The sequence below is a fragment of the Leiobunum rupestre genome, chromosome 1, assembly GCF_980474605.1.
Source record: "Leiobunum rupestre chromosome 1, qqLeiRupe1.1.hap1, whole genome shotgun sequence".
NCBI lineage: Eukaryota > Metazoa > Arthropoda > Arachnida > Opiliones > Sclerosomatidae > Leiobunum > Leiobunum rupestre.
Window position 1 is genome coordinate 69,094,929 of NC_143384.1, and position 13,868 is coordinate 69,108,796.

Consider the following 13,868-nt stretch of genomic DNA (forward strand, 5'->3'; position numbering starts at 1 on the left):
TTGGTGGTCAGAGGCAAACCGTTTTCCGTAACATTTGGTGAGCTTTCCGGTACGCGCGACAAGGCGTCGACGTTGGCGTGTTTTTTTCCGCTTCGATATCGTACTTCATATTCGTACTCTTCAAGTTTCAGTATCCATCTTGCAAACTTGCCTCGTGGTTCCTTCATATTTCGAAGCCAAACCAATGGATTATGATCACTTATTATGACAAATGGACGTCCGAACAAGTACTGGCGAAACTTTTCAATAGCATACATCACAGCCAACATCTCCCTCTCAACCGTTGAGTAATTTCTTTCACTCTTGTTCAAGGATCGACTTTCGTAAGCAATAACTCTTTATTTTCCTCGCTGTATCTGTGATAAAATTCCACCAATACCATGACCCGACGCATCGGTCTCAACCCGAAATTCTTCTTTGAAATCAGGATAAGCTAAAACTGGTGGTGTTACTAATAGATGTTTCAGCTTTTCAAACGCTTCCTGACAGTCTACCGACCAATTGAATTCCATTTTCGGTTTGAGCAACGTGAAAAGCGGCGCCGCAATAAACGCGAAATTCCGAACGAATTTACGATAGTACGACGCGAGTCCGAGGAATGATTGTATATCCTTCGTAGAACGTGGTTGTGGCCAATTTAAGACCTTCGATGTGTTTGCCGGATTAGGTTTAATACCCAGACCAGATACCAAATGTCCCAAATATTCCACCTCAGTTCGACAAAAAGAGCATTTACTGGGTTTTAATTTAACGCCATTCGCTTTAAAACGGCCGAAGACCATTTCTAGTCGTTCTAAATGTTCGGCAAAGGTAGTTGAGAAAACTATGACATCGTCCAAATATATCAGTCAAATTTCCCACTGCAAACCACGCAGAACGCATTCCATTAACCTCTGAAAGGTACTAGGTCCATTCGTTAGCCCAAAAGGCATCTTGTTAAACTCAAAAAGTCCTTGCTTTGTAATGAAAGCGGTTTTTTCTTTATCATGATTATCCATTTCAATCTGCCAATAGCCCGAGGCTAAATCTAAGGTAGTAAACATTGCTGCTCCCGACAAGCAATCCAAAGTCTCATTAATTCGCGGCAAAGGGTAGGCATCCTTCTTTGTAACGTCATTCAAGGACCTGTAGTCTACGCAAAACCTCCAGGAATGATCTTTTTTCTTCACGAGTATTATAGGAGCAGACCACGGACTTGAGCTTGGGGAGATAATTCCGTGATTCAACATAGAATTTATTTGTGTATCTACAATATCTTCCTGTGAAATTGGAACTCGATACGGTCGTTTTTTAATTGGTTGGGCTTCCCCAGTATTAATTTTATGTTGGACGCTCTTGACAAGGCCTAGGTCATATTCATTTTTCGAGAAAATACTATCATATTGTTGTAAAAGTTGTTTGAGCTGTTGTTTCTCATGAGGTCGCAATGTAGTACTTTCGAGATCTAAGTGTTCAGTAACGTAGTCGTTTGTTCCATGTTTTGGGGTGCAGTTTTTTGCTGTACATCTGATGTCGGTAACCTCATGTAACGTACCAATTACGCAGTCCTTGAAAAGTTTGTTTGAAGAAGAACCCGTATTTATTACTCTAACATACAATGAGGAATTTGCTGTAACTACGAGACTTCTTCCGACATCCAGAGTGTTGGATTGGCGAAAACTGTCAACGGGTTCAATCATACCACAGCCATTTCTAAAATGATTTAACTGTAAATGTGGATTATCGTTTATAATTGATCCCTTAACAATCTTTTCGTGGTGAGCTGGAATTTCCACTTCTTCGGCCAAAGCCACTCTACATAATATCGTGTCAGTGGAGTGTGAAGACCTTAATAATGGTAAAGTGACATCTTGCATACGTAATATTTTCTTTTCAAAATCAATCTGCACTTTCAACTGTTCCAAAAGATCGCATCCAATGATACAATTATTAACTAGTCCGTCGGCAACGTATACAGGCCATGTTTTTTTTCACTGATCCAAAACCATATTCAATTTCCGTCACTCCCAGAATTCGTATTGCCTCTCCGGTGATTGATAATACCCGAGGTTGGCTTTCGTCGCCAGGAGTTTCAAAAATTATTCCCAACTCGCGAGCCATTGATGATCGAAGGATGCTAATTGACGACCCGCTGTCAATTAAGCTTGACACAGGGCGTTTATTGATCTCAATCATTGAATAATATGTGACTCCAGAATGTTCTTTCACCTGCATCGCGTGATTCGGGGTGTCTGCGACCGTGTTAACGTCACTGCGATTATAAATGGTTGGACCTCTCGGACGATTTTCCCGCTCAGTGTTCCCATTATGACTCTCCGTAACGTTTCTTTCCGTTTGCCAGCGATAACGACAGTCCCTCTGCATATGTTCCTTTTCCTGACAAAAGTAGCAAGTTGGACGTGGATCGTAATATTCCGGTCGGGACCAACCATGATCTGGTGCGGCATAACGTTGCCGATATGATCGCGAAAGTCTGTGACGTGGAGACCAATAACGCGAATGAACCAAATTACTACAAGTCACGTAGCTAGGTGCGTAGACACGGGGTGTATAATATTGTTTAACTGGTGGATTCAACAAATGATACGAATGTTGGGGCGCGTTTGTATCATGATGATACCTTTCCAGACGTAATGCGGCCACTTCAGTAGCTAGTTGAGATACTGTAGTTCGCAGCGAATCCAACTCTTCCTTCCCTGCCGAGCCGGTAACAGATGCAATTTCACTCACCCCCTGAAGTGTTTCTGGTTGTCGATAACGAGGATCATTTCTTCGTATTTCATGAAGCGCTTCTAAACGTTTCGCGGCTAATAAGGCTTCGTTAAGATCATTAGGATTAGTTTGATGTACTCCATCTTGTAGGCTAGGTTGTAATCCATACAGAAATTGTTCAAACGTTAGCATGTCATACGCCTCTGCGTCCAGTCCGGGTATTGCCCGTTCGACTAGTCTCCTAAGGTCTTGACAAAAATCGTCTAGATGTTCAATTGGTTGTTGTAGTCTAGCGCGAAATCCCATTACGTGAATTCTCTGGCGCTCCGGTTGTGAAAACGCTTCAGTCAAAGCTTGAACCAAATTTACATATGTGTTCTTTTGATGAGGTAGTAGTTTATCATAGATGTTAAATGCTCGGCCGCTAAGAAAAGTAGGCAGAACTTTGCTTTTCTTTCCCTCATTCCATTCATTAGCAATTGCGCAGACTTCAAAATACTTTAGCCACACTCCAAAATCTCCATCCCCGTCAAATTTTTCTGGTGAAGCGTTTAGGTTCGAGTGAACAACATTGAGTTGAGGTTCCTGATGACGAGGCATTGTTTTCAGTGAAATATTTAATCCCACCGCTGCCACCAATGTAAAAGAGTTGATACAATAGAACTTTACGTTAATACTTTTATTACTATCTTTTCTCCTTCTTTCCTAATTTTTATACATGTCTTAACCCTTTTTCGATCTTTTTAAAACTGACTCCTCGAGACTCCTCGCGACATCTCGTTATTACCAAATCCATTCGTTAATCTCGCGCGTTTTCTTTCTCACACAAATTATTCAACTTAACAAATATCATCATTAATTTTGCGACTCAAGAACAATTCTAATTATATTACAGTGGTATTCAAAGTCGCTTAATATAATAAGAAAGTAAACACATTACTTAACGCATAGAAAGCGTGATTATTTATATAGATTATTAATTAACTATTAAAAAGGTTATTTATTTTCTTCAAAAAAATTAATTATACATTTTTTACATGAGGTTCTTAGTTAAAAAAGATTCGAGTGTGTTTTAAGCATACAAATACTTAATGCAATATAAATGTTATATTTATATACATAATATTTTGGTATTTTTAATAAACACAAACAACAATATAACGCTAGCTAAAAATTATGAAAAACTATTAAACCAGTAATAATTTCAGTTATTAAATTGGTAGATAACATTCTTATGTATTAATTAGTTAAGAATCATTAATTTTACTCAGTCTATTATTATCATCTAATAGAATAGAATAGAATATTGTTTAATGTTCGGCAAAACAGTACGTAAGCACCAAAAAGTTTGCGAACAGGTGTCAAAACATCTACTTCATATAAAGATAGAAAAAAAATTAAGTATACATATTGTATACAATACCCAAATAATATTCTACACATATATACACAAAATAAAAACAAAAATAAAACCAATATAAATATTTATATATAAAAAAGTGCAATGTTTAAATTTTTTAAATCCAAAAACGGAGTATATCTAGATTGTACAAAAATTATACTGAGTTTAATAAAATCTGCTTATTTGTTAGTTTATTTCCGGAAAACAAATCGACACAGGTACCATGTTTATTAAAATTTGACATTATCCGCTGAAGAAGGTTACTGGTGCGCCTTGCCGAATAAAATAAAGTTGGTTTTCTAGTGGTTCGATTACTATAGTTAAAATTTATTAAGTCTAAGATAGCAGAGCAGTCAATTCTTTTATTTATGATACGGTGAATAAATTTAATGTCAACTTTAAGTAGAGTGCATCTAATAGAATCTAATTTTAGAAGATCTATGGATTCCTGGTAAGTATTCTTTCTAAAATTATTATTTAATGTTTTGTAAAGATGTATATTTTTCTTTTGGACCGACTCCAGATCCAATAAACTGGATTGACAAGCGTTAAAATATAGTAGAGAGCCATATTGAATTGCCGGACTGACCAATGCTCTATATAGGGTCAAGAAACATAAGGGTGAACCAAGTTGTCGAGATATTCGATAAGACGCACCTAGTAATCGGTTAGCTCTTATTTTAGAGTGCTGTATATGAGTAGTGTATAAAAGTTTACTGTCAAAGTGAAAACCTAATTCTTTAACGGTATTAACTCTAGTTAAGAGAACACCATTTAATTTATATGGATAGAAGCCTGGATTTGATTTACAAGAGTAAGTTACAACTAAGGTTTTCTCTTCATTTATTGGAATGTTATTCTCCTGACACCAGGTATTTAAGTTTAGGAGATCGTTTTGTATTAATACGCAGTCGTTGGTAGTTCTTATTATATTCGCCAGTTTATGGACATCTGCTAATTGAAATAGTTCGGAGTTTTTTATAACTGGAGGAATGTCATAAGTATATACATTAAACAACAACGGGCCCAATGAAGAACCTTGGGGAATACCACAGTTGACACTATAAGAGACCTTAGTCATTTGACGGTTGACTTTAATATAATTTATTCCATTATTTAAGTAGTCACGAAACCAATCTATCAAAGGGCCTGGAAGACCGTGGGAAACAAGTTTATTTATCAGGCGAGGGTGAGAAACCCTATCAAAGGCCTTGCTTAAGTCAATGTATATCGTGTCGACTTGTCCACGGTTAATAACCACAGGATCAATAAAGTTTATAAAGGTAACTAGATTCGTATCTACAGCGCGACCTTTAACAAAGCCGTGCTGTGTTTCGACGAAATCGAAAACCAAACTTGAAGAATTAAGGACGGTTATGGGGCGGTAGTTACTGGGATCACCTTTAAATCCCTTTTTGAATATTGGCGAGATGATACCAGTCTTCCAGACCTCAGGAAAGATACCGGATGAATGTGATAAATTGTAAATATACGTAAGAGGCTTAATTAAAAGGTGTTTACAACCCTTAATAATAAAATTGGGGATTCCATCACTCTCGGACGTTGTGGAGGGCTTCAGTTTGTTTATAGCCTCTGAGACGTCATCTTCGGTGGTCACGAGACGAAAGAAATTGTTGACCAGGCCAGATTGTGGTGAATAGTTAACACACGGATCCGAGGAGTCATTAGCCACATTAGAGAAATGCTTGGAGAATGCGTTAGCGATCTCGTTACTATCGGTAATATGTTTTTTGTCTTCTAGGAGTGTTATTGCGCTAGCCTTTTCATTTTTTTCTTATTAACAAAGGACCAAAATTTTTTACTATCGGTACGAATAGCAGAGCCGATAGAATTGGTATAAGCTGCTTTGTCTCTTTTAAGCAAGGTCTTGGACAAGTGGCGTTGAAAAGTATAGGCCTCATAGTTCGTAGCCGAGTTAGATCGTTTAAATTTCCTGTGGAGATTCTTTTTACGATTAAGCGATTTTGTTAATTCTGGAGAGAACCCGATAGGGTATTTAATTTTATTAGGTAAGTGGACTGTAGTGTTTCTCTTTAGTATTGCAAGATCCATCGATTTTTTAATGCTATTTGTATAAAATTCTACGGCCGTGTTCACATCATCTAATTTATATAATGTGGTCCAATCAACAGACTCTACTTTATTACAGTACGTGAGACATATATCTAGAAAATTACCCTGTTTGTTAGAGATATTATTAATCTGGGAAAGATTGCAGAGATTTACTAAGTCGAAGATAAATTCGCTTTTTTTAGTTACGTAAAACGAACAATTTGAGACATCGAGATCCGACCACGATATTTTAGGAAGATTAAAATCCCCAAGAAAAATTATATCGCCTTTATAAGTTAGTAATGTGTTTTTAATATGCGTGATGACGTCAGAGTATCTTTCAACCGTTGTTGAGGGAGATAAGTAAATGTTGCCAATTAATAAATTATTTTCGTTGTTTAGACTGATTTCAAGCCAAACAGCTTCGAAATCAGCCTCCAAGTCCGTTCTACGGATACAAGGAATACTCTCGGATATCGCTATAAGCGCTCCGCCGCCATGAGATACTCGGTCGCTTCTATGGACATTATAACTTTGCGGGAAATAATCGTTACTAGGCCTGTCGGGTAAATGGAATGTTTCTGTAAGGCAATATAGCGTAAGGTTTTCGGAGACAACGTTATCAAATAGTTCATTAGCCTTCGTTAGTAGCCCCCGTACGTTTTGGTAAAGGATAGTTATCGTGTCGCTCCTCATAAATCATTTACATCAGAAATCGTGGATTCTTCAACGGCTGTTTCCTTTAATGCATTATTGGCAGTGGTATAATCATATTTTCGATCATTTTTTAAATCACCAAAGAACTCAGTGATTAGGCAATTGAGCGGAAACTTTTCATGATTGAGAAGTTTATCAAAATCTTCGCTGTTACACGTGACACAGAAAGGAGAGTATGCGGGATATTTGGTTTTTAGACGTATGCAGTTGACAAATTTAATCTCGCTATCAGCCTGAATATAGTTTTTTAAATCGTTATCCGTAGTAGTGGGTGGGAGTCTGGTGACAAATAGAGCTTTTTTCCTCAATTTAGATACCTTCGGCTGCTTTTCAACTGCTTTAATCGTATCCACTGATAAAATATATATATATTTATATATATTTTTTTCAAATTATTAGGGATATATTTAATCATCAACCAAAAACTTTGCTAGACGAAAAACTAAATAACTAAACTACAATTAATTTATTAAAAGACGAGAAAATGTCTTATGGTAGAAGAAAAATAAATCTAACAATAAATTAAATAATAGTAATAAATTATTATCAATATCACATAGCGTATAATTTCATTTTTTTGTTGAAAATTCAACAAATACCACTACTGGATCAAGTACATACATAACATAAATATAATATAGCAATTAATATTTTATTAACACTTGAAACTTTAAGCATGTCGCATATTATTTTCCATTGATGTCGATAGTTGTCAGCAAATCATCTATTAAAAAAGTGTTATCGCTAGTTATAATAAAGTCTTTTAAAAAAAAACATTGATAAATTTTAATTTTTAAAATTTTGTTTTTATGTTATGTAATTTCAAATGCAGGTATTGTTTTAAGTACAAATGCATAATTTATTGTAGCAATTCTAATTTAAATACTTATATTTAATTAAATAGGTAAAAATGTATTACTAAAAGCCTATTTTGTAACTCAAAAGGAACTTAAAGAAACTGAAAGAGTTTGACTAGTGTTCAACGAAAATAAATAACTAGTGTTTAACAAAAAATAGTCTATATTATGTTCAAAATAGAATGTTCGTGTAGTGTTCAACAAAAATAAATTAGTGTTTAACAAAAAATTGGTCTAGTTTATGTTAAAAAATAGAATGTTTCTTAAATGTTTTTATTACTAGTAAAATATTTTATGTGAGATTTACAGGTTTAGTGTTTTACGATTAGAATTTTATTATCAATGAACGTTATCTAGTAATATAATCACTGTTTATCCCATTTCTTATCTTGATAAGTTTATGTTTCGCGGGTATATAAAATATCCATATGTGAAGACCAGTATAATATATTTGGCAGGTAGAATATCATAGAGCCAAATATTATCAATAGGGGTTAACCATAATCACGTTACAACGTGGTTTTTGTTATGGTTCTTATGACAATAAGCTATAATATTGGCTTATCTTTGACCAAAAACGTATCTTATTCCCAAGAACTTGTATGAATGTACAAGCGCAATTGGATCTATTGGTGGTAAGGCACTCTAAAATTTATGCTTATTTACGAAATTATTCCATTTAACTTCATTCCGATAGGAACTCTGAAGTACAAACATCGGCCATAACCGCCGTCCAGAAACAACCAAATGATTGCCGTAGTGATAATTTGAGTTAATTTTATGGTATTTTGAAAACGTTTCTACCACAAAACTGTATTTTTTTCTCTGTTTCTCAGAAAATTGTATAGTAATTTAATGTAAATTTCTATTAATTGCATTGTTTTCTAGGATATGATTGCATCACAATCTCTCGGGAAATTTTAGATATTAAACTGGGTTAATTTAATGACGTCAAACAATGGGTTTTTTCCAAAATATTCAAGTGGGTAAAATTATGTCGTCAAACAATGGGAATCCTTCCTTAGTTTCAGTTTCGATATTAACTTCAATCTCGAGTGTTTAGAACTGTTATCTCTGAGAGACAGCCAATAGAATTTGAGGGTTAGTTGTCGTTTGATCACGTGTTGGATTAATCTCGACAAGATAGGAAATGATAATTTACCCTCGCGTCATTTCTTCCCGAGACGCTGAACTGAAAAGAAGTGCGTCAGCTTTGCTCCCATCCTCAACCGTTAACATGGAAAAACGTTCTATTGGTAAGCATTCTCAAATCTTTTTTAATACTACATTAACTCTATTTCAATAGGCAAAGGCTAAATATTTTCATTTTCTATAGCCGAGACCCATACCGTATCCAAACGCAAGGCCCAAGAAAGACTTATCAACATAAAAATCACGTTCGGAGGATCAGTGTGTTTTTCTTTTGGTTTCGACGGATCCCAGTTACAAGTTCTTTTCTTCAAAAAAACGAACGACAATTATGTTTCTGACCTCCGACGCTTTCACCAATCTACTCTTTCTGTGGGAAGAACTTTTTGCCGCAACTCTAAATGTAGTATCGTCGCTAACCCACAACATCATCGACTATCACGGCAACAACGTATCCATCGTCACCACGTCGAACACCATCAAAATGAACTCAGCCTGCGGCAATGTTCTGGATCTGCGAGCTCGCGAAATCGGTGAGATCCAAAGAAAATTGATTTTATTCGGTTTCAAATAGATCTTTTAAACGAGCATAAAATGTAATCGAATGCATGTACTTAGCTTTTGTTAAAAACCTTAAAACAATTCACGAATTATTATATGATAAGCCTTTCGAGGGTTTATTTTTGTACCCCGATCAATTTAACTCGGACCATAAAGTAAAATCTTATTTTGGCAGTTTTTAATCACCCTCGGAAGTAATCCAAGATTTTACCAATTAACTCGTAGATAATCAATTAACCTGTAAAATTAGCTACTTAAATTTGTTTTCATTGTGTAATGTACAGGATAACTATCTAATGGAATTTCTGATAGTACCTACAAACATGTAAACAAAGTCCTAAAATAAACAAATTAAATGTAAATAACTTGTTTTTATTGCTCATATCCTATAGATTATAAATTATGGTTAACGGGGTGAACAAAGAGGGCGGGGGAAATTCGAGAGGTTGAAAATTATAGCGATTGTTCATGAGAAAGAATAATGTTGAATGGAAGCGATAATAAATTATAGCTTTACACTCTTTTTCGTGCCTTTATGTAACGCCTCTTACTTGCCTCCCTCTCGTCGGCCATTGCCTCTGCCTTTGGCGAGGAGTCTTGCATCCACTCTTTGGGTATCCGTAATGGAGGATGGGGCTAAAAGGGGGGAAACCAAACATGGACGCGCCCAGAAAATACTGCGAAAAAGAGTGTATAAATTTATGGAGTCTGGGGTGGGGGGAAAAGAGGGGAAAATCCATCCTCTAAAAATCTGCGCTGGGGAAAAACTAAATCTGGAGAATGGGGAAAGCGGAGGGGTAAAATCCATTCTCCAGAAATCTGCACGAGGAAAACAAATTCTGTAGAATGGGGAAATCAGGGGGGGGGCAATCCGAGAGAGATTCTAGGGATTGCCACCTGGAGGACGAGATTAGATATCAGACTGATTATCTCGTCCCCCAGAGGGTAATCATACCCTCTCTCGCATGAAGATGGCCTTGTTGTAGCGAACCGTACTGTAAAATTCAGTTTGAGTCTGCAAAGTTACATTGCTCAAACAAATAATACAAGCTGTGTACAGAGAAGCATTATATTTTTCCGAAATGTGCAATTAATTGAAATTAAATCAGATTTAATATAAATACCTTTTTTAAAATTGAAAATAATTACCCATATTTATTTCAGCAATAAATATATATTTTTAAATATATTAATATGTCATCTAAGCTTAATTACAATTAATGTAAATCATCTTTTATTCTTTATTAAATGGAAATCCATTCGTTTAACAACAAAAGTAAGAAATCATTTTCTAATTTAAAATATATATATATATACAGGATGTTTTTTATCTCGAAAAAGTGTTTTTTTTTCAAAAACTATGTTTTCTAGAAAGTTGAAATTTGTACTGTACATTATAAATGCCGTGGGACACCTTCTACCAAAATTACATCTAAACCAAAAAATATTTTCACGTTTTTGGAAAAATTTAAGTTTTAACCGCTAGGTGCTATAATAAAATTGTCAATGAGAAATTGTAGAGCGTCTATTTATCTTCTCGCCTATCAGGGTCAAAATAGGTTTTGAATACGACTAGATGCAAACACATGCTTATTATATTAAAAAACTAATAGAAAAAGTCAATAGCTAAATGAGCCAGATTGTGGTTTCAAAAAGAGTGCCACGCCTCATGACCCCCAAAATTTGAAAAACTTTATTTCAAAACGATGAATAGGGTGAAACGATTCGGCACATTGGCCAGCAAGGTCGCCATTAATAAATTAATTAATTAATTTAATTTCTTCGCCATGGTCCCCTCGATTTTTCAGCGGTGTTTATTGCATCAAACACCAGATTAACAAATTTCTGACTTTCATAAAGTTTCACTACTCTCCCAATGGAATTCAAAAAAAGTTATTTTAGCTTGCCCAACCTGTCACTTTTTCAAGTCGTATTTTTTCAGTGAAAAAGACGTCTATATTTTCGCACTAACGCTATTTGTACGTTTTCGGTGACGCTCTACAATTTTCTTATAGCACCTATCGGTTAAAATTTAAATTTTCAAAAAACGTGAAAATATTTTTCGATTTAGGTGGAATTTTGGAAGAATGTGGCCCCCGGTACGTATAATGTATAGTAAAAATTGCAACTTTCTAGAAAACATAGTTTTTGAAAAAAAATCACTTTTTCGCGCCATATAAACCATATTTATATATATATATATCAAATACCTGTAATTGCAGAGTTCCTTTAAAGCAATTCCGAGACTTCTTGAATAAAGAAAGTAATTAAAATTACGAGCGTAGTGTTGCTTGCTCAAATACATCTTCTTGCTTTTAAACAAATCTTTACGATAGCGACTCAAAACGGGAGTTATGTAAAACGATTCGTGGAATAACGCCACATTTCCGATGTAAATTGAGTTGAAGACCTCGTCGTTATAGTCTTTGAAATATGCTCCGTAAGTTTTCACAGCACGCTTCAGTTTTGAATATGGTTCATTATTAATTGTCTAAATTAAATACGAGAGATAGTAAGGCATAAGTGAAATTATTAAGGCAAGTTCCTTAAACTAAAGCAGAATGGAAGAACTAAGTTTCGTAAAAGTCGTTACAGGGTACAAAAAATCTCGAAATTCTATCTTTGGTAATCAGTTTGTATTCGTTATTTTTTATCATCGTTTAGACATGGTGCCCTCGCGGTTCGTTGATGTAAAATATAAAAATGTTAAAAAATAGATGATGGCTCTAATTATATTTTCGAGTTTTAACCTGAGAAATCATAGCTTAAACACCTAATTTACAATACTTGTATAACATTTTTAGGCATTTAGTGGTCGCGATACAGTGTGCTTTATTAACGTTATGTTTAAAATTCCCAAGTATTACAATATTAACGCAATCTCACTACGTGGGTATCAGTTTTCAAAAGCTGAATGTCTGTTCTGAAAAATCCAAATGTTTCTAGTTAAATTTGTATAAAATATCAATTACCGCATGGACTTAAAATCATTGTTTATTTACACGGAGCTTTCGGGCCACGGTCCTTCATCAGCCAAACAATTTTGACATCATTGTAAAAATAATTGTTAGGCTGAGGAAGGACCGTGGTCCGAAAGCTCCGTGTTAATAATGAATGATTTTAAATCCATGCCGTAACTGATCTTTTATACAATTTTAACTAGTTATATTTTTACCATGGAACGGAAACTTAATATTAATGACTCCCAATGTTTCCTCTGAAAATTCACTATCACTAAAATTCAAATTCTTTTTCTGGGTTACCTTATGTTACATTGATCTTTCTTTTTTCATGTATATTATATGTGTTATGACTTCTATTACAAGCGACCGATTACAATGAATGATAAACATCATTAGTTGTAAAATTGGAGAAAGATAACTGGTGACTTTAATAAGACCACTGTTATCCGGTGCCATTTCTTGTTTAAAAACAATATAATCTTACATTTTCTATAATCGAACGAAAGGAGTTTCGGTAATAAACGTATGGACGAAGTGTTGGTTTCGAAAGAAGATCGTCGATAGAATCAATGTTATTATTTTTTGACACCACCAATTCACCTTTCAGGTTATTCGAATAAGAACTCTTGAAAATCGTCACTGCTAAAACCCATCCACACAAAAACGTCCTGGTGTAATTTCCCTTATCAGTTGGCGAAGCTGGATTTAATGAGAAAATATTAATTTGTAAAATAAACGTGTTACGTGTGTAGTGCGTGTTAACTATCCTGTTACAGAAAATGGTTAAAGCCCCATTTTGCGGGGAATCGATATCGTTCCTACCCATACTCGATAAAATATAAGCAGATCAATTCCAAAATTTTATTTTAAAATAAAGTTAAAGTTTAGTTCCCATTCCCTAGATCTTGATAGCTCCAAGCTACGGGTAGGACCATATTTAGTATCAGAAAAGAACACCGGCTTCTGGCTGTAGCTTTAAGAAGGACGACGCAAAAACAAGCACCGTTTTTATCAACATTTAAAATGGTTAGTAATGAAGTGCATGCCAATATTTGACATGGTGTAACTACGTTATGAATAAAACACTTTTGAGAATAAGGTTTAAGTCAAAAAGATACGTGAAAAGGTTGACTTTTTACTAAAAATGCATGTAATTAAATTTCCGTCGTTATCTAATTGTTGGTAATATGTTATTAGATTCAACCTCGATTGCGCTGTCTTCTACTTATCAGCCAATATTGTTTTTATATATATCAGGGCACACGACGATACAATATACCGTTTGGACTCTACTTAAACAGATTGATTAATAACTAGAGTTGGAAGTAGGAACATTTAAATGAAAGTGCACATTCACAAAGATTTTCATTTGTTAAGCGACAATTATCCATCGCCGATTTTCGGAATTGGCTTAATACTTATGCAACTGGAAAA

At 34.9% G+C, this 13,868-nt stretch overlaps 1 protein-coding gene across 1 annotated transcript; it reads right to left on the reverse strand.

Annotated features, from left to right (window-relative positions):
- Window positions 1–338: 338 nt before the first annotated feature.
- On the reverse strand, window positions 339–3,312 carry LOC149966203 (uncharacterized). Its single transcript, XM_090167491.1, has 3 exons — window positions 1,975–3,312; window positions 869–1,895; window positions 339–793 (listed from the first exon to the last, which is right to left on the reverse strand). Exons 1-3 carry the CDS (start codon window positions 3,310–3,312, stop codon window positions 339–341), a joined length of 2,820 nt encoding a protein of 939 aa, XP_090023617.1.
- Window positions 3,313–13,868: the final 10,556 nt, after the last annotated feature.

Excerpts from the sequence above, each read along its gene's own strand:
- LOC149966203 (XM_090167491.1), bottom strand. The coding sequence starts at position 3,312 with ATGCCTCGTCATCAGGAACCTCAACTCAATGTTGTTCACTCGAACCTA. Across the intron at positions 1,896-1,974 it reads TTGAATATGGTTTTGGATCA|TTGAAAGTGCAGATTGATTT; the intron begins GTGAAAAAAAAC and ends CTTTTGGAACAG. Across the intron at positions 794-868 it reads AATGGAATGCGTTCTGCGTG|AACGACTAGAAATGGTCTTC; the intron begins GTTTGCAGTGGG and ends CCGAACATTTAG.